Below are 25,598 nucleotides of genomic sequence, written 5' to 3'. Positions count from 1 at the left end.
TTTCTTTGACTACATAGCTGTTGTTATTATTGTTACCTGCCCTTCCGGTACGAAACCCCTAACTCCAAATTGTGGGGGTGACTGAACAGATGTGCCAGCTGTGTGTGAAAATGAGCTGAGAGGTGTGGTGCCAGGCCTAGCCCTGAAATGATTGATTGCTTCCTGGTTTGCCCTATCTCACTGTCAGTAGGCAACTATGAATCCAATACTACTCAGGGTGTGTGGGGAAGACCTCAGCTGAGAGACCTGTAAACATCCTTAGCACAATTGCAAAGGTACACTAAGGAGATGATCCAGGCAGATACCTGGTTGACCACTGGGTCTCAGAACAAGTTTTTTGCTAGCCCTGGAGACACAGAATCCATTTTACTTTCCTCCTGCACAAACACTTGTGTTTATTTTTATTTTTGTATACTCTTTGGCAATAAAAGCAACAATCAATAACAGCCGGAAAGAGTCTAAACAGAGAAAAGCAGTCAACCGGTGTAATAGGATGAGGTATGGCAGAGAGGCCAGATTTAAGAAAGGAGCTTTCACAGGGTAGAAGGTCCTGCATACTAACTAGCCTATCCCTTGCTGGTGAGGTGCCTCCCTTCATATTCCACCATGAGGGTCTAGCTGGCCAGGCTTTCAGGGAACAGGAGCCTCAGGATGGGCACTGGCCAAAACAACAAAAACAGAGGTAGCCTTTGAGGCTGTTCCCTCCCAACCCCACTAACCAGGCAGAGCCACCTGCATCTCCACAGAGCGAGCCCAGCTCTCAGGGAGGCTTCTCCCCAGCCAACCTGGTCTCTTCCAGCTGGTGTTAGCATTAGTGTCCCCTCCAGGGTACTTAGAGACTTTCCCATTCTATTATTGACCAGTACGCTATTTTTAATTTGCCCTTTTAGGGACTGTCTGTCCTCAGAAGCTATCTACATCTGCACTGGGTCCAATGACAGAAACCAACAATGGGAAGGAAAAAAATAAACCTTTGAGATACCAAGGTTAAAAGTGGGAGAAGTGGTGAGGGTCAGATGGGAAAAATCAGTCTCTGTTGAGTTCATTTAATTTCATCTATCGGTGATGATATTCACATCTGAGATTAAGTGAGTAAATTCAACAAAGTAAAAAAAATGAAATTCCTTTTTGCCCTGTGATCTAACAGAGAAGGTAGGAGCCCCCATAGTAAAAAATGATACACTATAATGTGGAAAGCATTAGGAGAGATGTTTGAGACCCACTGGAGTCCAGGTTCATTGACTGCCAGGTGGGTATCCCTAATTAGTGTGTTTAACCATTCCACATCTGCAGAGTTGAAAAAAACCTCTCCAATAGTGTTGTGAGAACACTGTGGAGATGGAGGCCTATCAGTAAGAGGAATCAGGAAGCCTGAATGCATGTGTGATTCTTAGGAGCCCACCGTGGTGAGAATCACAGAAAGTCACATGCAAGCAAGAAACCACTCTCCTCTAGGGGTGCAGACTGGTTCTCTAACTCGGAGTGGAAGCCCACACCTTCATTTGTAAGTCAGGAGTTTGGAGTTCTGATATCACGAGCACTTCACAGCACTCCACTCACCACATTCTTGGACTTTTCTTTCAAGGTTTAGTCCCTTGAGTCTCTCAAGGTTTAGTCCTTGTGGTAACAGGTCTGTTTCCTGTGCTTGAGCCTGCTCCTTTCTGGTACTGCGCAGGGAGATGGCCTTAAAGTTTTATTGCCCTTTCTTTTGTACCTGGCATTGTGCTGGCAGTAAGGGCTAAAGATGATCTAGCTCCTGAATTAGTAACCCTGGATCTCCTGCTCTTCACCCTAGGCTGCGATCCTCCCAGGCTGGATTCTTAGCCCTTTCCGACCTCTGGGTCTCCAAGATGGGCTTTGACAGAGAAGTTGCCCATCTGCAGGTGGAGCTCACTGCCTAAAACCTGTTGTGGCCTGTCATTGGATCCCCAGGAGATGCTGTGGGCCCTTGGACACCAGAACCTGTTGGGGAGCAGTTGGGCATCCTTTCAGGGTGGCTCAGGCCATCAGCAATACATGCAATTCCCTGCTCACCAGTTCTCTGTAATAACCCTGAACATATGCAGGTTATATCCAGGCTTTAATTGTCTTGAGAAGGGGCTACTATCCCTCCCAGAGGTACAGGACAAGCTGGGATGTTGCCTTGGCTCAAACCCAACTTACGTCACCCTATCAAGTGGGGTGATAAGGGCCTGGAGTCAGGATTTCTACATGAGACAGACATAGGAGGAATGGAAACATAGGAGGGGATGGAAAGATCAGATCTGCAGGTCCAGGCGAATAAAAGGATGTGCCTTTGACAGGGAGTTGCCTGCCAGAGGAGCAAAGGTGGAGAAGCGTGTATATTCACTGGCTAGGCTAAGAGGCTCCTGTGGCCTGGGACTCATTGTTCTCCTTTGGGACAGGAGCATGGGAGTCAGGATGCCCACGCCCTCCCCACCCATCTTGGGGTGGTGGGCACAGCTCTGGAGACACAATGCAGGGCTAGTTTGGCCACAGATTTTGTGTGGCCTGGGGCCTCTGAGACATTCTTGAATTCTGAGTGAGATGATGCCTCATCCATAGTAAGAGCTCAACAAACAGAATCAGTGACTAGGCTGATGATGGAAAGGATGCAATTGGAATTTTTAGAGTGCACTCTCAAATTTCCTGAGCTCCACTGTGTCTTTCCTTCCAACTTTACTCACCATCTTCTTGATCTTTCCTGCAGAGGCACAAAGTGAGCAGAGGATGCTGGGGGAGGAAGGGAAGCTGACAAGGGAGATCACAGAGCACTAGGCAAGGCCACATCTTGAACCCATGGATCTGCAGGGTGCAGGGAGAGAAGACGGTGGAGGGTGGTGGAGGCAGTGCCAGCACAAACGGGCTCAGGTTACAAAGGCTGGGCAAGCTGGGAGAGGGGGAAGCCCTCACACAGGATCTGTAAGAGCTAAGCAACCTGCAAAATAAAGCCTGTGAAGAAACCCTGTGAGGAGACTCACATAGCACCAAGGCTGAGAGAGCTAAGTGGAGCCAAGTGGGCTGGGAGGGACCCAGGATGCCCTCCTGCTCCTTCTCTTCTCCTCTCCTCTCTGCTTCCCTCCTCCCTGGGTGCACTGGCTCACCCTCTGTCCCCAGGACTGACTACCACAGCAGGCTTTTCCTTCCGCCTCCTCAAACACAAAGACCCTTTTTTATTTTAAGAGATTAACTATAGAAAAACAAGGAAAGATGAGATAACAAGCACTTGAGTGTTTAGAAGGCTTTAGAACAAATTTCTTGGAGTCACGTTTTGTTTTCTAATTTCTCCTTTTTCTTAGTTGGCAAATGGGAAAAGGCCGCAGCAGAAATGTCATGGGCTCCATCCCTCAGCAGTTGGTGAACTGAGACAAAGAGCTTCACCTCTTAGGGCCTTAGTTTCCCCTTTTTAAGATGAGGTTCAAGAGACCCTTCTCACTGTACTGAAAGGCCTAAATGTATTGAAAGCACTGCTTTTCAAATGTTGGTTTCTTTTCCATCCCCCACACCGGGACTTTCACATTACATTTTGTGCATTAGTTCATTTATGTAATTTTATATTTTACCAGGCATTTAAAAATAATTTATTTTAAAATTTTCTTTCAGTTGGAAGTCATTTCCCACTCGGTTGAGAGTAGGAATGTGTCATAGTCCTCTCTGTATGCAGAGTGCTCAGCATTCCATGTGTGCATTTGTGGAGTGAATTGGATTTCCCTTAAAAAGAGCCAAGAATGGGCCTCCCAGGTGGCGCAGCGGTTGAGCGCTGGGTTGCAAAACTGCCAGCTGCCAGCAGCTTCTGCAGCGCCGGTTCGATCCCGGTTCGATCCCGGTTCGATCCCGGGCTGCTCCCGGTTCGATCCCGGTTCGATCCCGGGCTGCTCCCGGGCTGCTCCCGGGCTGCTCCCGGGCTGCTCCCCGGCGGCGCAGACCTCTCCTGCCGCCCGCTATTCCCCTCAGTAGTGTACTTCGGTCCTTCTGCCTGCTCTGCTCCCCGCTCTGGCTCTGGTGAATTCTCTCACCCTCCCGCCCTTCTGACTGTACCCAGTGCTTGTATAAATAAATAAATAAATCTTTAAAAAAAAAAAAAAGAGGCAAGAATACATTTGGGAGCCAGGTATGGGGAGGAAGCATTTAACCAATACCTTTACCTATACTATTACATATAATTAAATATAATTCACAAGATTATATTTACCCCTTGGTATAATTTCTGTTCTACCCATTTAAAAAAAAAAAAAATCTGATCTTGATCCAAATAAATTGATTTCTTGACTGATCCACAATTTGAAAAATACAGGTCCTGTGTTGCTCATGAGCATCGCAAAGGAATTCCCTGTAAAAATTGGTGGGAGTTAGAATGTTCCCTATGTAAATAAATAGCACCCACACTCACAGGGTGTGGCATAATACATGTGTGGCAATAAATCACCCCAGGCATTGAAGTGAGGTGAGTTCTCAATTCCTGAATCTTACTGTCTCCTAGCCATTCCCAGAAAGGGAGACAGCCTTGAGATCTTCATGCACAGCTGTCTAGATTTTAGCAGGTTTGTCCCCAACATCCACTAAGGCACCAAATGCCTATTGGGCCTTCAGCAACCAGGTTATCTTGCTGGGTCTTAGGGTCTTTATCTTCAACATGAGGGGACCAGATCATACAATCAAATTTTATCCTTGTTTAAATTCTTTCATGTATAATTTTTCCTGGGCAACCTACAGAGGAAGGTAAAGGTGAGATTAGATGTGGTTGGTGCCTGTTGTTCTGATTTATCCTGCTCCCTGTCCCCTTCTATAAGGAATGGCACCTCCATATCACCTGTGGACCTGTGCCATCTCCACTTCCATGCGTTTTAGTGGGGATGGACAGCAGACCAGGCCTGAACAATCAAAGGCCTCAACAATAGACCTAGGGAGGGCAAGAGACCAGGAAGGGCCAATCAGGAGCCTGAACTGGGCTTTTACATAGGGGAAAGGTTCCTAAATGGAGATTATAGATGCCTCAAGCTATCTCTTGCTATGTCTTCTCTCCCTGCTGGCTACAATACTTCTGTACAGCTTCACTCCTACGCTATAAGGAAAGGGGCTACCATTATTTATCTCCTTTCACAGATGAGGAAATTTATAAAGCTTAATAAACCTGCTTGGCATCACACAAAAATGGCTTTTAAGATTGTTCAAAATGTTTTGACTCCAAATCTTTTTTTTTTTAAAGATTTATTTATTTATTTATACAAGCACTGGGTACAGTCAGAAGTGCGGGAGGGTTGAGAATTCACCAGTTGACTCCAAATCTTAACTGCTGCAATGAGCTGCCCCCCTGAGGACAGGGTTATAGGAACAGATTTATATTAAGAGTTGGTTGTGGGATCTTGACTCATTGGGGACTTAAAGTGACAGGGTTTTATTTTTTTTTCCAATCAAGGCTTTTAATCAATTGTAGTCACATTCCCCTCTTCCTCCCCTTATTGCACAAGTCCCCAAATTTTCTTCAGGCACCCCCTTCATTTGATGTTCAATGGTATGTTCAGCTATCCATTGTTACATAACGAATTACTTCCAGAACATTAGTGTCTTAAACCAATAAGCATTTATTATGTCATAGTTTCTGTGGATCAGGAATTAGGAAGCACTTTACCTGGGTGGTTCTGGCTAAGCTTCTCATGAGTTGAAGGTAAGATGTCAGATGGGACTGCAGTCCTCTGAAGGCTTGACTGGGGCTGGAAGATCTACTTCCAAGTTTACTCAACTTGGCAGGATGCCTCAGTTCTTTGTCATGGGTTGCTTACAACATGATAGCTGACTTTCCCCAGAGTAAGTGACCCAAGCTAAAGAAAGACCCTCATGAATGCCACAATGTCTTTTATGACTTCACCTGAGAAGGGACATACCACCACTTCTTTCATATGTTATTGATCAGATTGTCTAAAATAGATTTACTCTCTGCACAGGGTGCAGCTCTCCTGAAAATGGATGTCTGTGCCAAGTTCATCTTCACCCCCTCCTTGGTGGACAGCACCTTTCAGCTGCTGAGTAGATCATAATCTGCTGTGGTGCTGAAACAACCAGACAATGTTGCATGAGTGTCTCAGCCACTTGGCCGCCCCACATCCTCAGAACTCGCTGTTTCCCTGCCACAGGCTGCCCAAACAGCACCATTTCAAAGACCAGTAACACAGCCAAAATTCACTGGAACTGGGGCTGCCACAGAAGGGGGGAGCCGATTCTGGGCCTGGAATTGGAACTGTTTGGGAACCTTAGCACCAGTTATACCAGGATCCCTTCTCTGAAGCAGCAGCTACTCTCCTACACCTTTGTGAGCTTCACCCTCTCAGAGGCCATAGGATTCTTTGGCCTGATGGTTGTTTTTCTCATCCTCTTCACCATGTGAAAGAGCCATTTCCACCTCCTTTAGTTCTTTCTCCCCTGTCTTGTCTGCCCTGAACCTTTCCCTCTACCTCCCCAGGCAGCTGGGGGAAAGTGACTGGCTCCAAGTTTGACAGGGAAGACAAATAATACCATATTAACAAGGAAAAAACAAAAGAGTCATTGTGGAAAGGGCTGCACAGGGCATGAATCACAGGTGGCAGAGATCACTGGGGGCCATTGGAGGTTGGCTATCACAGGAGGTGAGCGAAAGTCCTCTCTACTTGCACACTGATCACTTGCTAAACTTCCCCCCACCCTGACCGCCAATAACTTCTCTCAAAAACCTGGGAATTTAGTCTTACTAGGATAATGGTTGGGGTTAGAGGATCTTCTCTCTGCTTAGATAATCAAACAAAACATAAATTTAGTATTGCCAAATTAAAGTTTTGGCTTTTCCTTCAAAACATGTATCTCCCTTCAAAACAATTTCCCTTCTAGCAATTTATGGCCATTGTATTTTTCCAGTTGCTATGCCCCAAAATCTTGGAATTATTCTTTATTTCTCTGTTTCTCTTATGCCTCTGTTTGAGGCATCAGCAAATTCTGCTGGCTGTACCTTGAAAATATATCTAAGTCTATCTAGTTGCTTCTTCTACTTCTGCTGCCACCACCCAGGCCCAGGCCCTGTCTTTTCTCTTTTAGAGTACCAAGGAGCCTCTGTTGGTCTCCTTGCTTTTACCTTCTCTCCCCCAGTATAGTCTCAAGTCAGCAGCCAGAGTGACCATTTCAAAATATAAGTTAGATTATAAACCTCCTCTGATGAAAACCTTCCAGAAGTTCCCCAGTTTCTTTTAAATTAATAGTATAAGTTTGACATTGGCTTACAAGCTGAAGAGTTTACTTTTAATCTAATTAGGGAGGGGCAGAAGGTTGTTAGTGGAGAAGAGATGTGCTGGAGACTAAAAATTTGCAAGGTTAATTGTTGACAGTGTGTTGGATGAATGGATGGGAGGAAAAATTCTTGCTAAAGCTGATATATGTGAAAAGACACATATAAATAAATAAAAAATATTTAGAGTGCTAACAATGTGCCAGGTATCGAACTTTCCACTCCTTCCCTCATTTAAATATTTATGGCAATGTGAGGTAGGTATTGCTATTATTCTCTTTTTATAGATAGAAAAATTAGGTCCCAAAGAGATTAAATAACTTGCCCAAGATCCTACCACCAGACAAGGTCAACAGAGACAAGTATTAAAACCCAAACTGTCTACCACCAATGTATTTCAAGCTGTCATTTTCATTGAGAAATGTTGAAACCAAGGGGCACTGTAAAAGCCTCATGAAAGAAAACTAGTAATCTTTATTACAAAACAGTCATATGTGGGTCGAGTTGTTGAAAGAAATGCCAAGTGGAAAATGATTTAAAGAAATACAATCATAGTTTTGCAATTGGGTTCCTTACACACTAATTTTCAGTTTTTACCCATCAGTGTTTAGTCTAACCTTGTCTTCTTGGCTTTCCCCCAGAGCCAACAACCCTCAATCTGACTTTTGGAAGTAGCCATCATTCTCAGGCTGACTTCTGGTCTAGTTAACTCCTATTTATAAACCCCAGTAACAGGACTTGCATATTACACACTTCCACTCTGCATCCCAGATCCCTGAGCAATATCCTCAGATCAGCTAGTGGCTTCTACTTCATTTATAAACCTACTTTGGGCCTCCCTGGTGGCATAGAGATTAAGTCTCAGTACTATCACTGCTGTGTCCTGAGTTCAATCCCTGGCCAGGGAGCTAACCCACATATGGTGCAACAGATCTTTCCTGTCTTGCCCTCTGCGCCCCTTAGCAGTGTATTTCAGTAAATCTGCCTGTTCTGCCTCCCACTCCGTCTCTGGTGAATCCTCTCACCCCCTGCCTGTCTGGCCTACACCCCAGTTCTTCTATGCAGAAATAAATAAATGTATCTTAAAAAAAAAAAAAAAACCTACTTCTGACACCTGTATTTTCTTCTAAAAGGACCAAACCCACTTTCCCAGAACACAGTAGGCAAGCCATAACAAAGTTTACCAAAAATAATAATTTGTAGACTCAGAGAACTCTTAAGCATCTACAATGTGCATATGATCCTTCACACATTTTTTCATTTTTTTCATTTCATCTATCCAGTGTGATAGGTTTCATCACAATCAATTTACAGATGGAGAATTGAAGCTTGGAGAGATTACATAATTTACCCAAGGTCATATAATAGAGCTACATCTCAAAAAAGCAGAGATGTTTTTGTTCCAACTGGAATATGTCTGAGTTCGCCTCTCCCTCTAACCCTCTGGAAGAATGTTATGCCCCAACTCTGTGACCAGCCTGCCTTGGAATGTCTACAGGCAATCCTTGATTTGTAGACTCAGAGAACTCTTAAGCATCTACAATGTGTGAATAACACAGATTACTTACAGATACCCTTTCCCTGGACAGAGTTGATACACTGAAATATTTTCCTCCCTTGACTGTCCTTTTTTGCAGACTCCTTTGTTTTTAGTTATGACAACATTATACAGGATGGATCACAATGAACTTTACTAGATTATAGTTAATTACAGTTTTCATTCCCTGGAGGAAACTTAGAAAACACCACAAATGCATACCCAGCACATTTCCTAATCATCTCCAAGGGAAATTCTTGAAAGCTTTTTATTATGGCAACTCTCAAACACACATAAAACCTGAGGGAATTCCTATGTACCCATGACCCAGCTTTGAAATTACCAACATCCTACTACCTTTTTCAGCTATCTTACCCACCCTTCAACACACACACACACACACACACACACACACACACACAAAAAACCCCACCCCAACCCACCCCAAGTATTTTAAAGCAAATCTCTAAATCTTACCACTAAATTCAGGTACTCTAGTCTGTTTGAAATTTATTCTATCAACTGAGTACAAAATGCCCTGATTTTCAAGTGGAGTAATGCCTCCTTGCCCACCACACCAAGTGATTGTGAGGTTGAAATGAGATACTGGATGTGAAAAGTCTGTATTTCTGGCAATGGGCTGCATATTAGATTCTCTGGGGCAGGAGGGAAAGAAAGTTTCAAAATCAAATCCCTGGCTCCTACCTCAGTGAATCAAGTGTCTGGAAGTGGGACTCAGGCATCTATGTGTGCCAAAGGCACTCCAGACTATTTAATTGTGGCTTATTGGAGGACCAGAATTTGTAAATCTACACTGGAAAGTACTTGGCTAGATGGTGTTAGAGCTACTGTCCTCTTCTTTATTCCAGGATATGCTTGGAGAGCTTGGGATGCAGGAAGATGGGGCTTGGTCAGCTGAGATGTCAGAATTAAAGATGAACCCAACCTGAGGCCCAGGTGGATCCCTGAGGAGGGAGGAATGATCTACTTGGCTTTGGGAGAACTGATGTTAGGTCCTGCTTTGAGTCTTAGGTTTGGGGTGGTGGTAGATTTAAAGGGAATAGCAAGGTTTAGAAGTGAATGGAAGGAAGGAAATGAAAGGATAGGGCTAAGATACTGCCTTCCAGTGTCTTGTCATAGGAGTAGGAGACATCAGGCATCAAGGTTCTCCTAAGTAGAGGTACCTGTTTGGCTTTGAAGGCAAGAGTCATCCAGAACTGCTGGAACGCACAGATCACATTGTACATGGATATCCCCTGCCCTACAATTATCATGACAGATGATTCCATGATGAAAAAGAATATTATGGGCCTCCCTGGTGGCGCGAGGGGTTAAGCACTGCACTATGAAGCAATCCACAGCCTCTGCAGCACGAGTTTGCTCCCAGGCCAGCCAGGGAGAAACCCACATGGCGCAGCAGACCTCTTCTGCTGCTCCCCTCAGCAGTGCATTTCAGTTAGTCTGCCTGTTCTGTTCCCTACTCTATCTCTGGTGAATCCTCTCACCGCCCCCCACACATCTGGCTTGTACCCTAGTTCTTGTATGCATAAATAAATAAATCTTTTTTTAAAAAAAGAAAAGAAAAAGAATATTAGAGAGCTGAAGGAATGGGAGGTCAAGATCTGATCCAGCTATCAGAGGGTGCCTGTGTGGGTGCACACACATGGAGTGGGGGCAGTACTGGAGGGGGACATGACTCCTTTTTCTCTTTCCCTCTACCTCCCCTCCATACATTGACGGTGTTGAAATTTTCCTGAGCCCTGTGCTTCTGGAAAGCATCTGTGGTCAAGAAATTCCCTCCTTTTTGTGTCTCTCTCATCCTTTTTGGAGTTCTGAGAAATGACTAACCTCAAAGGACTATGCTGCTCTAGAAGATTCCAAGATAAGACCCACTTCCACTCTTCTTCAATGACTCAGATAATACCTTCTCCATTCCTCCTCTTGAGGACTCCCTTGTTTACTCTTCATTATAAAACCCAGGTTCATTCCTTTTCTTTGATATGTTCTTCCTTAATGAGCATTGTCCCTATTGCAATAATCTGAACAAAATTATCTGATTTATTGTCCTGTGCATTTTGTCTTTATGCCTTTCTGCTTTATTCTCCATTTCTTCATCTTAATGAATTTTACAGTAAGAAATCTACTGAGATAATTTATCAAAGATGCACCTGACAGGTCATACAACAATGTGAATATATTTAATGCCTCTGAACTATATACTTGAAGATGATTAAAATGTTATATTTTACTACAATAAAAAATTCTGGCTGACAGAGAAATGCAAACAGACATAATTTTATTCAAAAACAATTAGATTGAAGTCTGGGAGTGTGATGCCTCCATTCCCTTCTTTTTTTTTCAGGAGAGCTTTGGCTATTCGGGGTTTTTTGTGATTCCATATGAATTTCATCAATAATTGTTCTATTTCTTTGAAGAATGACATTGAAATTTTGATTGGAATAGCATTGAATCTGTATGTTGCTTTTGGAAGGATGGCCATTTTAATAATGTTTATTCTTCCAATCCATGAGCAGGGGATGTCTTTCCATTTCTTTGTGTCTTCTTCTATTTCTTTTAACAGTGTTTTATAGTTTTCTTTGTATAGGTCCTTTACCTCTTTTGTTAGATTTATTCCCAAAAAGGAACTCTTCTGCACTGTTGGTGGGAGTGCAAACTGGTCCAACCACTGTGGAGAGCTGTGTGGAGATTTCTGGACCTACTAAACATAGAGCTTCCATATGATCCAGCAATTCCACTCCTAGGTATTTACCCAAAGGACACAGAAACATCAATTCCAAAGAACACCTGCACCCCTATGTTTATAGCAGCACTGTTTACAATAGCTAAGCTTTGGAAACAACCCAAATGCCCAAAAATAGATGACTGGATCAAGAAGATGTGGTACATATATACCATGGAATATTACTCAGCATTCAAAAAAGATAAACACATGCAATTTGCAGCAACATGGATGGCGCTGGAAAGGATCATGCTCAGCGAAATAAGCCAAAAAGAAAAAGAAAAATACCGGATGGTCTCACTCATAGCAGGAATCTAGAAAACTTAAATAAGGGACCAGGGAAATGAATAACTATAAGAAAGTGAAAATCAAAATCAACAAAAAACTATGAACCAGAGACACTTTTAGGGGGGCGGGGGCGGGAGGGGAGGGATTGGGGTCAGAATGGGGGGGCTGCAATCGTATGGGGAATATAAAAATAAAATTTATTATTTAAAAAAAAACAACACAAAAAAACAAAAACAATTAGAACTCTTACCAGGTGCTGCGTGATGGGTTAGGGGGTGGGGCCTATAATAGGAAATGAGTAAGATCTGTGTCCTGTAGGCCAGCAGCTCCCAAACTTGCTAGGGAGACAAACACATAATGTGCTAATTGAGCTACATAATTCAGAGTGACACACATTGTACTGGACATGTGTGCCTCCTGATTTGAGTCAGATTGTAAAGGGCCTTGAATGCAACACTAAGGACTTTGGAGTTTATCCTATGGTAATTGGGAACTGTGAAGAATTTTAAAGCCATGACATGATTAGATTCATTGCAATTCCTAATGTCTTATTACCAAACATCTGCCTTGTGTGGAGTGTATAAAAGATTAATGGTTGTGATAGCTTTAGTTTTTAAAGTTGATGTTCTATAAAATAGGCTCATATTCTCGTTTCTCTTATTAACATATAGATATATATATACACACACACACTCAGAAAAGAAAGAGGATACTTTGGTTAAGTCATTGGGAGGACTCAGACACAGATCTGGCAAGTGTTTTGTAAGAAATGTACTTGGCACACAGAAAGAGCTCAGTGTGAGGCAATCTCCTTGGCCTGAGGGAGTCAGGCAAGGCCTCTAGGAGGAAGTAGGCTGAGGAAGAGAGAGAAGCTGGAGCACACAGATGAATGAAGGGAGCTGTTGGCATAAGGATAGAGAGGACCAGGTCCAGATGGTAGAGGGTTTTGTGTGCCAAGATAAGGGGCTTGAATCTTTTCCCCACAGGTAATGGTAAACATTAAGGCTCTGTTAATCTGAAAATGATAATGATGATGATGATAGAATTCACATTCTAGGTACCACTCTTACAAGCTTTACCAAAATTAACACTTTTTTTAAAAAAAGATTTATTTATTTATTTATTTATACAAACACTGGGTACAGTCAGAAGCACAGGAGGGTGAGAGAACTCACCAAAGCGGGGAGCAGAGCAGGCAGAAGGACCGAGGTACACTGCTGAGGGGAGCAGCCGGGGATTGAACCGGCGCTGTGGAGGCTGTGGGCAGCTTCACAACCCAGCATTCAATCACTGTGCCACCAGGGAGGCCCCAAAATTGACACACTTAACCCTGACACTCAGGAAGCTGCATGGTTACATAGTTTATTTAGATCACTTATGTGGCCCTGTGGATGATGGTAGTCAGAACACCAGTTAGGGTACAGTTTGTTGTGGGCTTCAAGAAAGAGAAAGGGAGGGACAGAAAGGATGTGATAGCTTTGAAGTATAATTAGGAATCAAATCATCAAGATCTGATTATTTATTGATTGAGTGGTGGGATTGGTGAAGAAAATGAGGGAAGTTGGAATGACAGTCATGTGTTTTTGGCTCTGGGCCTGGGTATGTTACTGGACCACACAGTTTGAGGATTATGCTCCATTGTTTCTTAGAAGACTCACTGAAGCCCTCCAGAACCTCTTACTCCCCCGCCCCCCCATGGATTATTTAGAAGTGAGTTGTTTAATTTGCAAATATTTGGGAATTTTTGAGAAATATTTGCTATCATTTTCCAGCATAATTCTGTTATGTTAGAACAATCTTCATGTGCTTTCAGTTCTTTTAAATTTGTGGAGGTTTGATTTTTTGGCTCAGATTATCTTGGTAAATGCTTCATTTACACTTGAAGGCAATGTTGTCTTCTGCTTTGTGTTGGGTGAAGATCCTACAAATGTCATCAGATCAAGTTGCTTGAGAGTGTTGTTTAAGTCTCTCGTACATTTGATAATTTTTCAGCTATTTTAATTGTGGATTTGCCTTTTTCTCCTTTGAGTTCGATATCCTGATTGACAGTTCTGCACAGTCAAAAGGTATTATGACTGAGAAGATAGAGGGTTTGCGTGGATCGGGAAGAAATGCTTTTTTTTTTTTTTTTAAAAATTTATTTATTTATGCATACAAGAACTGGGGTACAGGCCAGAGGTCTGTGTGTGTGTGTGTGGGAGGGGGTAAGAGGATTCACCAGAGACAGAGTGGGGAGCAGAACAGACAGACTGACTGAAATGCTGAGGAGAGCAGCGGGCAAGTCAGGAGAGGTCTGCCGCGCCATGTGGTCACTCCCTGGCCGGGGATCGAACCTGTGCTACAGTGCCGACAGATAGCTTCATAGTGCTATGTCTTAACCTCTTGTGCCACCAGGGAGGCCCTGCTTTTTTTCCTTAAATTCACTCTAGACGCAGACAACCTAGAAATCCCTATATATCCCAGCAGGCCTAGTGGAACTCAGGCCAAACGCAAAGAAAAAGGTTCAGGCGCTCGGCCACGCCCCTTCCCTGGGTTGGCAAGACAACTGATACAAGCCAGCCAATCGAAGAGGAGCTTACCTGCGGGGGCGGGGACTTGACGAGAACCAATGGAACACAAGGCAGGTGGTTCGATGGGCCAATGATTTGGCGACGGGGGCGGGTCTTCATTGAAGGGACGGCGGTGGGGAAGATGGCGGCGGTTCTGGGACCCTCTGGGTGGTGGCAGCATTGGCGGCGGCGTTTGTCGACTCAGGATGGGTCCAGGATGTTGCTCCTTCTCCTTTTGCTGGGATCTGGGCAAGGGCCATGGCAAGTTGGGGCGGGTCAAGCGTTCGAGTACTTGAAACGGGAGCACTCGCTGTCAAAGCCCTATCAGGGTGAGGCACCTGGGGCGAGGTGGTCGTGCTTGGGGTGGGCTTCGGGAATTAATCGCATCCATAGAGATGGGGGGCAGCGAAGGGCTTTGTGGCCCCGAGGAAACTGCCGGCGGTGGCTGGGGGGGTCCACGGGGAGTCGCCGCGTCTGGGTACCACGTTCGAAGGGTAGGGGTCAGCCTCCCATTCCTTACCCCCTGGCGCTGGAAGTTTCCAACAAGTGGAAACTGGTTGCCACTGACTCCAGTCCTGTACGGAGGAGAGTATGGAATTGGCAGGAGGAATGTGGGAAGGGGAGAGAACTCTGAATGGTGGACGGAGATTGAGGTCCACTAGCAATGAGCCGGGCTTGGGATGGAGCTGTGGGTGTGCAACAGATAAAGCTGGAGGAAAAACTGGGGTAGAGCTTGATTAGACTGAAAAAGAAGAGAAAAATCTGTTACCAGTTAAAACACCTGTTCTTCAGTCCAGGAGTCCTGTTAGTAAGAGTCTGATTAGCTTTGCTCTAATTAGGGTTCATAGGTCCCAAAGCACAACTATGGACCAAAACATATTAGCTACAAAGAAGGTCAAATCAGTGTTGACAGCTTAACAAACCAAGTTTGTTTCCCAAGGTAGTGTGGGCAGGGAGATAGCAAATAAAAACAACTCAGTGCAAGATATACACTGCTACTAAGGATGATCATTTATTCACTTAGCAATGCATCCTCTTCTATTATGGTCTCTTTGCTAATACTGTGAGTTACACAGACCTCACTTCTAAGGGGCTTGTAGTCTTAAAAGTATGGGGAGAAGTAACTTCACACTTGAAGGATTGTTAAAAGAATCTGATTAAAAGCTTGATGGGCCTGAGAGTTGAACTCCTTTTGGTGTAACTGGGAAATTGTTTTCCTTTTCATAATTTGCTTACACAGAAAATGGGAAGAATAGGTCTGAGCTATGGTTACCATGCATGTATAAAGTGATAGTCTGGTGTGTTTGGGGGTCTTCACCTGAGAAGGGTTTTCTGAAAGGAAATTATAAAGATAAGGAATTTTAGAGTTATGAGTGACAGGTGGGAGATTGTACTAGTGACCTGAAATGGGAGAAGAACATGAGGGCTCCAGCTTTCAGAGGGTCCGTGGTGACTTTTTGAATGGGTTGGTGTTGAAGAGTATGAATTGATCTACTTCCTCCCTGTAGGTGTGGGCACAGGCAGTTCCTCATTGTGGAATTTGATGGGCAATGCCATGGTGATGACCCAGTATATCCGCCTTACCCCTGATATGCAAAGTAAACAGGGTGCCCTATGGAACCGGGTGGTAAGAATCTTTCTCCCTCCTGTGTTTGTGACCCACAAAGTTCTAAAAAGTTCACTGATGGCATATTGACTTAATTTTACTATCTATCATCAGAATTCTGTCTTCTATGGATATCAAGGGTTTTCATTTTAAATAGTATGATGACCTTTATAATGAAACCAGACATTTAGGGAAATGCTCTGTACTGCCCTAATTAAGCAAAAATTCATTATGATTCTGTTTTCTGAAATGTCTTTAATTCCTGACTGACCTGATAGTACTGCTTCCTTGAGGCTAATGACAATTACTCCCATTTAATTACTTTGATCTGTAAAGTAGAAGATAGCTCTTTCAAATTTATCCCAACCTTCAGCCCAGTGTCCCCTCCCCCCACCACCACTTGTTATTTCACTTTGAAGACTCTAATTTTAAATTTTATTTTCAATGTAAAAGCCACTTTGAGCCCTCGGTCATTTTATTTGTCCTTCTCTGGAACTTTTCTAGCTACATTGTCTTCCTTGAGGTATGGCGGCAAGAAGTGAATGCAGTATTCCTGGTGTGGCTGCACTGTGATTTTGTACAAGTGTAAGATGATGCTTCCTTTTTGGTTTCCAGGTCTCTTTCTAAATCTTTTACGACCGCTTTACTTTTGGGAAGGATACTTTTGTCATCCTTTAATACCTCTCAGGGGTTCTCATAAGCTAAGAACTTTACTTTGTTTTTATTATTAGCTGTATACAAGTGATCCTTACAAAAGAGAACTATTTTTCCCTCTTCATTTACGTGGTAGAGAATTCTGATGGACAGAACAATAAGAGAAGTTTCTACGTGAGCTATTTCCACAAGCCAGGCCCTTAACCCAGATTGTAACTGAACTTGATCTTGGAAAGAATGCAGAGTAATATGTTGTAGTAGAAGAGGTGAGGACTGGGGTTCTTGGTCTAGCTGTATCACAGATCCACTGTGAACCCTAAGCAGTTTCTGTTTTCAGTTTCTCCATCTGTCAGATGAACTTCATAGTACCTTTGCTGCCTTATCCAGGGTTATTGTGAGAATGAAATAAGATCAGAGACATACAAAGGTTTGGAAAATTAAAATGGTTACAGAAGTGTGTTGTTGTGTATTATTACATCTGTTACAAGATTCATTAATAGGTTACTAAAAGGTTAAGTCCAAGGCTTGATACATATCTTGCTGCTGTATTGCAAGCTGTTATGTAACTCTTTTTAACAGTCCAGTATCTAGTTACACTGTCCTCTTTCAGATGCTCTAATCCCTGTATTTTTTGTTATCTGACAATCAGGATGATCTTTGGAGTTATTTAAATAGGATCAATTTGAGTAGGTGGTTCTTAAATCTGGTTGTCCTTTGGAGTTGATACCCCAGAGATACTTATTGGAAATGGCTGTGGCTTGGCCAACAGGATTTTTCAAAAACTCTCTAAGTGAATCTTAACATGCAGCAGTTTGAGAACCTCTGTTAGACACAGCCTTGGGCAAATGCTACACCAAGCAAAAAATAAGTGTCAGGCACCTCTTGGCTCCCCGTGAACTTGTCTGGGCCTTCCCTCTTTGCAGAGACATAATACCCACCTACTGGTTACAGGGCAACTTCCTGCCACTGAATTTCACTCTTGTCCTGAAATCTAAATGAAATAGCAGAAAGACAAGAACCCCGAACAACAAAACAAGGTCTTGGGTTCATCAGAGTAAATTATTGATTCCAGGGTTTTTTGTTGAATTCAGAAGTATCTGTATCTCTTTCATTTTGACTGTGTTCCTCAAATAAAATTTGGGAATATTTCCCAGGCAATGAAAATGATATAGCAGTATGTTGCTCAAGTGCTAGAACGATTTAGAGAGTATTTGAACTGTGCAAGTCTGTCTGCTCCTCTTCCTTACTTCATGGTGAACTTTAACCAGGAGCCTCTCTAAACAAAGTATCTACTAGGTTTCTCCTTAGAAGTATAGTCATCTAGTTAGAGTCCTGAAATACTCACTTATCCTCTCCAGTTTTCTGAGGTTTTAATACACAATTCCAAAAAGAAAAAGAGGACTAAATTGTGCCCACTTCTTTAGTGTTTTCCCACCATAGGCTGCCCTGTGGTGGGGACAGTGGTGTTCTCTTTTGGTGCATTTATGCTTCTTGGCCATGAGCATGAGATTTGGGGGACTGACTTACTGCTTCTCATGGGAACTCTAGCTTGCCTCTAGTTGGTGTGGCAAAGGGCCAAGGGTAGCTAATTAGAGTTGTTTATAGCATCTGCTAATTGTTCCTGGAAACCTTTGCGTAATGACTTAGCTTTTTTTATTCTTTTATAATGAATGAAGATTTGACATTTTTTAAAATCCAAGTTTTTTAGAGTCTGTTAGAGGGATGGTCATAAGTCACAAATAGTGTGAATTCAGCCTCCTGCACTCTACAGGCTGCAGTACTTTGCTGGGTGGATGTAGGATCACAGTAGAACACTAGTCTAACTTGGCATTTTCTTGTCTTTTCCAACTTTGAAACACTGTCCTGCCTGTTTCTACTGGGAAATGTTAAAGATAATTGGGAGGTTTACTCATTTTTCATATTAGATCTCATATACAATTGAATGACTCAAACTGTCTAATTTTATAACATAAATACTTAGCAAGTCTTACGTTTCAACTTTAACCCCTAGCTTTGCGTTACCTGCATTTATGTTTTCCAAGTCTATAAACTGCTGGTGAGGGCTTGAGGGGTTTTGCATTTCATGCTCCTTGTTGATTCTAATGTCTTTTTCACTTTAGCCATGTTTCCTGAGAGACTGGGAGTTGCAGGTACACTTCAGAATCCATGGACAAGGGAAGAAGAATCTGCATGGGGATGGCTTGGCAATCTGGTACACAAAGGATCGGATGCAGCCAGGTATTGGGACTCTGGTTTGCTATTGTGTGAAGTGTGGCAGGCCTACTTTTCCATGTCCCCTCTCTTTGAGCAAGGTATGTCCCTACAGTGTTCCCCCTCTCCTTTGATGTGTATGGATGAAGACTGGCCTGTCTAGTCTCTAGAAAGTGGTCTGAGTCCTAATAAGCAGTGGAACTTGACTCATCCTGGGGTGACTTCTTGCTTATTAGTTCCTTTCGGTTTCCCTGTGAAACCACCTGACCTGTTAGCTGGGGAAAAGCACTGGCTCTCCTGGACACTAAGGAGTGGGTCAGCCGATTTCTTCTGAGCAAGCACAGTAAACAATCTCAGCACTCCTGAGTCAAAATAGTAAGCTAGTTTTCCTTGTTGTGTAGAAGCCATGGCTCCAAGTAGATGGCAGACTCAACCTGATTTGACCTGATCTCTTTTGCAACAAGAGGTAGAACTTGGGAATTCACTTCTCTCTCAGGGGCACAGTCATCACCAAGTGTTTGTGAAACAGAATTCTTAAGGGGCGCCTTAGCAACCGGTTTGGATCAGGGAGCAGCTGTAGTGCTAAACATGGTTGCATGGTCTTCTCTTTTCCCTGCCTTCAGTAACAAACAACCACAGATATTTTTTGGGTGATTACCATAGGCCATGCACTTTGCTGGGTGCTTTTACATACGTTTTTCTCATCTGAGGAGAGGCCTGGGAGTCATTGGAATTTCACTTTTTCCTCCATCATAGTGATATATTATTCCGTTGTCAACTCTTGGTTTTATTTCATTGTTCATCATCTGTTCTCTCTCTCTAGGGCCTGTGTTTGGAAACATGGACAAATTTGTGGGGCTGGGAGTATTTGTAGACACCTATCCCAATGAGGAGAAGCAGCAAGAGGTAATGGCAAGTGTCAGAGTTTAGGTCAGCTACACTGACATCACAGTTCTCTGCCTCTGAAATATTGTTCAGTATGGAAGAGGGGACAGAAAGAAAGGGGTTTGGTTCTGTTTTATTCATCTGTCAAACTTCAAAAGTTAATTCCTTGCTAGGGTTTTTTCTAGAGAGAACTGCTTATGATACAACAGTCCTTTGGGAATGGCCGTCATGAATGGGGGCTTTTTCTTTAGTGTTAACAATGTTCTGTCTTGTGCACGTTAGGTCGCCACTGGCATTGAATGTGCTTGACTGGTGATTTGGCTACGAGGCCAGTGCTGGAGCAAGCTGAATTTGTATACTCAGTTCCCCTGATTTAATATTTCACTGCTGTGCTCTCTTCTGCAGCTTCCTTACCTTTTCTAGCATCCTTTTCTTCTTCCTTTTCTCAGACTTGAACAGCATTTCTCTCCAATAGGAGAGGCCATAGAAGGAAATTGATGAAACCCCAGCATTTTGTTGGAACCTGGAATGTAACTATTGGTGGAACATCTTGTTTTTTTGTTAGCTGACCCTGGGGGTTCCTTAGTACTTTCTTATATTGGCAATAGTTGTGTGCTTTCTCTGCCTGGCCACCATCACATGGTGGGGAAATTATTCAAGTTGGTACTGGGCATCCTGTGGCAATAATATTTAGCAAGAATGGCAGGTTTAGGAATGGAGACAGAACTCACTTTATTTTTCCCCAAAAGTTTTTTTGTGAATTTATAAAATTTCAAACCTATAAAAAATTGGCAGAACAGATTACCATCTATATGTAACACCCACATTCAACAGTTTTTATCCTACAGAGTTCACCTTTGAGGAGATGGAAGGTGAGACCTGGGTTAGGGAGATTAACCTTTTGTGGTCGGAGTAGCTTCTTCATGTTGTTTCTGGTCTTCTCTTCACTCCACCATATATTTCTAGGTCTTCTCTTCACTCCACCATATATTTCTAGGCCTTGGGAATAAGTGAGCAAAACCAAATAGGCTAGAATGCTGAGGGAAGAGCTATGGGGTACTATAAGACATAGCAGGGTATTTAACCTGCAGTGAGGCAGTGGCAGGAGAGGTGGTTGGGGAAGACTTCTTCCTGGAAGAGACATTCACATTGGAGTTGCAGCATTAGGAACCACTGTTCTCCTTGTTTTCTTTAGTAGTAACTTTGTTCCCTCTTGGGCAAGTCAGCTGGCCACTGAAATTGAGCAGTCTCCTAGGGTAGTGGTGGTTTGGCTATTTAGACCAGCACCAAAGCAGTCTGCATGTATATGATGCAGTCTCACAGGCACATTGTGGGGCCAGGCTCTGAAGGGTGGTCTTCCTATTAAGGAGTCTGGACTTCGACGTTTAAAGGGTATAAGTATATTAAAGGATGTTAGTGAAGGAAGTGTCATAACTGCATTTGAATAAGAGGTATGGGCTTCAGGGCTTAACTAGAGTTTTCAACCTGACTCTCTGTTTTTTTCCCAGAAATAAATTGTTCAAACTCTCTTAGCTTCTAGTCTGCCATCAGATAGTAGTAATTCTGATCTGAGAGGGCAGATCTGATGGGCTTACTTTATAAGAAGAGTAGATGTTAATTTTTTAAACTTTTTAGATTTAGATGGTAAAAATTGGGATTTGTTTTCTGTCTAGCTGTTATGGTTCTCACCCCCCAACTGTGCTGTTGGAATTATCTAGAGAGCTTTTAAAAATACTGATGTTGAGGCCTTAACCCCAGACATTCTGATGCTTTTTGTCTTAGGTGCAGTCTAGGCAACCTCACTTTTTCAAAGATCTCCAGATGATTCACATGTGTGGCCAAGATTGGGAACCTGTTCCAAATTAGGTTCTTGTTTCCTTATTATTTATTTATTTATTTATTGAATTTGCTTATTAAAAATAAATTTTAAGGGTCTCCCCGGTGGTGCAGCAGGTTGAGCGCAGTGCTGTGAAGCTGTCCACAGCCTCTGCAGCGCTGGTTTGATTCCTGGCTGGCCAGGGAGAAACTCACATGGTGAGGCAGACCTCTCCTGTCGTGCCCGCTGCTCCCTTCAGCAGTGTATTTCGATCCGTCTGCCTGTTCTGCTCCCCACTCTGTCTCTGGTGAATCCTCTCATCCTCCCGTGCCACTGGCCTGTACCCCATTTCTTGTATAAAAATAAATAAATCTTTAAAAATAAATAAATAAATTTTAAAAAGTGATTAAAAGCAATTTCTCTACATTAGGTGGCTTTACTTAATCCTTGTTAAATCCCTTATATTCAGTATTATTTTTCCCATTTACCAGTGAGCAAAGAGATGCTTTAAAGGTTAAGTATGTTCTTTGAGGAAATAGCCAGGCTACCAGGTGGAACTAGATTTTGAACACAAATCCATCTGATTCTAGAGGCTGTGCTTTTGATATCATGGTGCTTTACCACCTCCCATTCATTGTTTCTTCTGCCAGGTTGATTTCCTTGGGAATGGGAGATGTTTTTTATTTTTAGATGATTTCTTAAGCAATTTCAGTTTTAGAGCTTATATTCAGTGCAGAGAACAAAGAAAATATGCTCCTTTCTGCATCCCAGTAACCTGGACAGTAATCTTAGAGGGTAAAATCAAATATGTTTTGTTAGTGGCATAGTTTACTTTGATAGCCTATATAAGGAGCCAGGTATTGTTCCAGCACTTTTATGTATATTATTTACTTATCATAACAATCCTTAGGGATAGATATTGTTATTATCCCCCTACAAGATGCAGAAATGTTAAAAACTTGTCAGTGACACACACAGGTAGTAAGTTTGACTCCAGAGACTGCAGTCTCATTATTCCACCTTATTATTTTGAGCATATAAAGAGAGAGTCACAAATATGGTACTTTTAAAACACTTGCAAATGTGTGTTGATGTGCTGGACAAGGAACAGGCAGGAGGGGGTGTAAAACAATTGATCACATCCCTCAAGGTAATGGTAAAAACATTTCTCTCATGTCTTGTTTCTTTGTCACCAGGGTACACATGGCCCTGTTGGCTCGACTTACTTCCTACTACATGCCTGCATGAGGAAATATGGGGCAATAACTAGCAACGAGTAATGCATGTGAGAAGAAATGAGGAAGTTCAGCATACAGCTTTCTGAAATCAGGACAGATATTCAAGTCACATAACCTCAGTGTCTCTTTAAGCAATATAGCAGTTGTAGTTTAAGTCAAAAGCTTCAGCATTTGGGATGCAAGGTATTACCTATGCAACTGTAAGGTTACCACATCATAAATGATTGAAACAATAGATGAAGAAACTAAACATCTGGACAGACCTATAACAAGAGAGTGAGTTGGTAATAAAAAAAATAACTCACAAAGAAAAGTTCAGGTCCAGATGGATTCATTGGTAAATTCTACTGAATACCAATTCTTCTCAAACTTTCCCAAAAAAATAAGAGGCAGGGTACTAATGAACTCATTTTTTGAGACCAGCATTATTCTGACACCATAATCACATAAAGATATCACAAGAAATCTACTAACCAGTAGCTTTTATGAATGCAAGTATAAAAATCATCAACAAAATACTAGCAAACCAAATTCAGCAACATATAAAAATGATTCTATACTATGATCAAGTACATGTATCCTAGGAATTCAAGTTTGGTTTAATTGAAAATTGGTGATATACCATGAAGAGCATGAAGAGCAAAAAATAATCGTATTAATAGATATAGAAAAAAATATTTGACCAAAAAACACTTAACAAAAGGAGTGGAACTTCCTCAGCCTGAAAAAGGATCAGGTTTCATTTATGAAAAACCCCAGCTCTCATCATACTTCATTGTGAAAGACTGAGTGCTTATCACAATACCCCCACTCCTCCCCTACCCACTATATTCCCCATCAGGAATAAAACAAGGATATTTGTTGTCACTTCAACATAGTAAGGGAGGTTCTGATCAGGGCAGTTGTGCAAGGAAATGAAATAAAAGACATTCAGATTAGAAAGGAAAAAGTAAAACTTTTTATTTGCAGATGACATGATTTTCTATATAGAAATTGCTAAGGAATCCCCCCCCCCCAAAAAAAAAAAACCTTATAGAGGGCCTCCCTGGTGGCACAAGGGGTTAAGTCTCAGCACTATGAAGCAGTCCACAGCCACTGCAGCATGAGTTCCATCCCCAGTCAGGAAGCTAACCCACATGGCACAGCAGGCCTCTCCTGTCTCTCCTGCTGCTCCCCTCAGCAGTGTATTTCAGTCAGTCTGCCTGTTCTGTTCTCCACTCTATCTCTAGTGAATCCTCTCATCAGCCCCCCACCTCTGGCCTATACCCCAGTTCTTGTATGCAGAAATAAATAAAATAAATCTTTAAAACAACAACAGCAAAAACCACTTAGAATTAATGAACTGAACATGGTTGCAAGATACAGGATCAATATACAAAAATTAGTTGTATTTAATTGTATTTCTATTTGTATTGAATATCCAAATGAAAATAATTCCATTTATACTATTACCAAAAGAATAAAATACTTAGAAATAAATTAAAAAAAAAACTTATACTCTGAAAAGTATACAATATTGTTGAAAGAAATTAAAGAAAACCTAAGTAAATGGAAAGATATTCCATGTTATGAATCAAAAAACTAGTATTAAGATTGATCCACACTGATCCACAGATTTCATAGTTCCTATCTAGCAAAAACCTAGCTGGCTTCTTCACAGAAATTGACAAGCTGATGCTAAAATCAATGTGGAGGGCCTCCCTGGTGGCGCAAGGGGTTAAGCACAGCACTGTGAAACTATCTGCAGCCACTGCAGCACAAGTTCGATCCCCTGCTGGCCAGGGAGCTACCCACATGGTGCAGCAGACCTCTCCTGTCTCACCAGCTGCTCCCCTCAGCAATGTATTTCATTGCCTGTTCTGTTCCCCACTCCTGTCTCTGGTGAATCCTCTCAAACCCCCCCACCCCTACACCTCTGACCTGTACCCTATTTCTTGTATGCATAAATAAATAAATCTTTAAAATAAAATAAAATCAATGTGGAAATTCAAGAGAACCAGAATAGCTAAAATAATTTTGAAAAAGAAGAGCAAGTTTGAAGGATTGCAACTTTGGAGGATTCCTGATTGCAAAACTTACAACAGAGCTACAGTAATAACAAAGCATGCCACTGGCATAAGGAAAGACATATAGATCAATGGAATAGAATTAATAGTTCATAAATAAATACTCATAATCAGTTAATTCTTGATAGGAGTGCCAAGACAGCTGAATTGGGAAAGAATCATCTTTTTAACAAATGGTGCTGAGACACTTGGACATCCGCGTATAGAATAATGAAGTTGTCCCCTCCCCCATGCTACTGATATATACAAAATTTGACTCAAAATGGATCAAAGAACTAAATGTAATAGCAAAAACTGTGAAATGCTTAGAATAAAAGTTTAATTCTTCATGACCTTGATTAGACCATGGTTTCTTAGATGACACCAAAACCAAAAGCCACAAAATAAAAAATAGATAAATTGGATTTCATCAAAATTCACAACTTTTGTGCTGTAAAGGACACCACCATCAAGATGTAAAAAGACAATTCACAGAATGGGAGAAAATGTATGTAAATTATGTATCTGATAAGGTATATGTATCTAAAATATATAGAGAACTATTATTCAATGATAAGATAGGTGAATCAAAAAATGACCAGGGGATCTGGATATTTCCTCAAAGATATACAAATGGCCAATAAACACATGAAAAGATGCTAAACATCATTAACTCTTAGGGACACACAAATCAAAACCAAAATGAGATGCCGCTTCACCCACTGGGATGGTTAAAAAAAGACAGACGATAACAAGTGATAGTGAGGATGTGGAGTAATT

General features: G+C 42.2%; 1 protein-coding gene and 1 pseudogene across 5 annotated transcripts in view; both read left to right on the top strand.

Annotated features, from left to right (window-relative positions):
- The window catches only part of LMAN2L (lectin, mannose binding 2 like), a 43,660-nt gene that overhangs the window by 870 nt on the left and 17,192 nt on the right, over positions 1 to 25,598 (top strand). Inside the window, exons 1-4 of one of the 5 annotated variants that reach the window (XM_037527878.2) lie at positions 14,465 to 14,692; positions 15,872 to 15,990; positions 18,744 to 18,861; positions 19,658 to 19,740. In XM_037527878.2, coding sequence (XP_037383775.1) covers positions 14,506 to 14,692; positions 15,872 to 15,990; positions 18,744 to 18,861; positions 19,658 to 19,740 — 507 coding nt within the window. In that variant the 5' untranslated portion in view covers positions 14,465 to 14,505. Of the gene's footprint in view, positions 1 to 14,464; positions 14,693 to 15,871; positions 15,991 to 16,473; positions 16,555 to 18,743; positions 18,862 to 19,657; positions 19,741 to 25,598 lie in introns of those variants that run through there. The other 4 variants (XM_037527883.2, XM_037527880.2, XM_037527882.2 and 1 more) reach the window with 4 other exon arrangements.
- On the top strand, positions 5,619 to 6,562 carry LOC119259230 (ATP synthase F(0) complex subunit C2, mitochondrial-like; annotated as a pseudogene).

The sequence above is a fragment of the Talpa occidentalis genome, unplaced genomic scaffold (assembly GCF_014898055.3).
Source record: "Talpa occidentalis isolate TD23 unplaced genomic scaffold, MPIMG_talOcc4v2.1 talOcc4.5, whole genome shotgun sequence".
NCBI classification, from domain to species: domain Eukaryota; kingdom Metazoa; phylum Chordata; class Mammalia; order Eulipotyphla; family Talpidae; genus Talpa; species Talpa occidentalis.
Note: the sequence above shows the minus strand (reverse complement) of the source record. Positions and strands in the feature narration are given on the sequence as shown.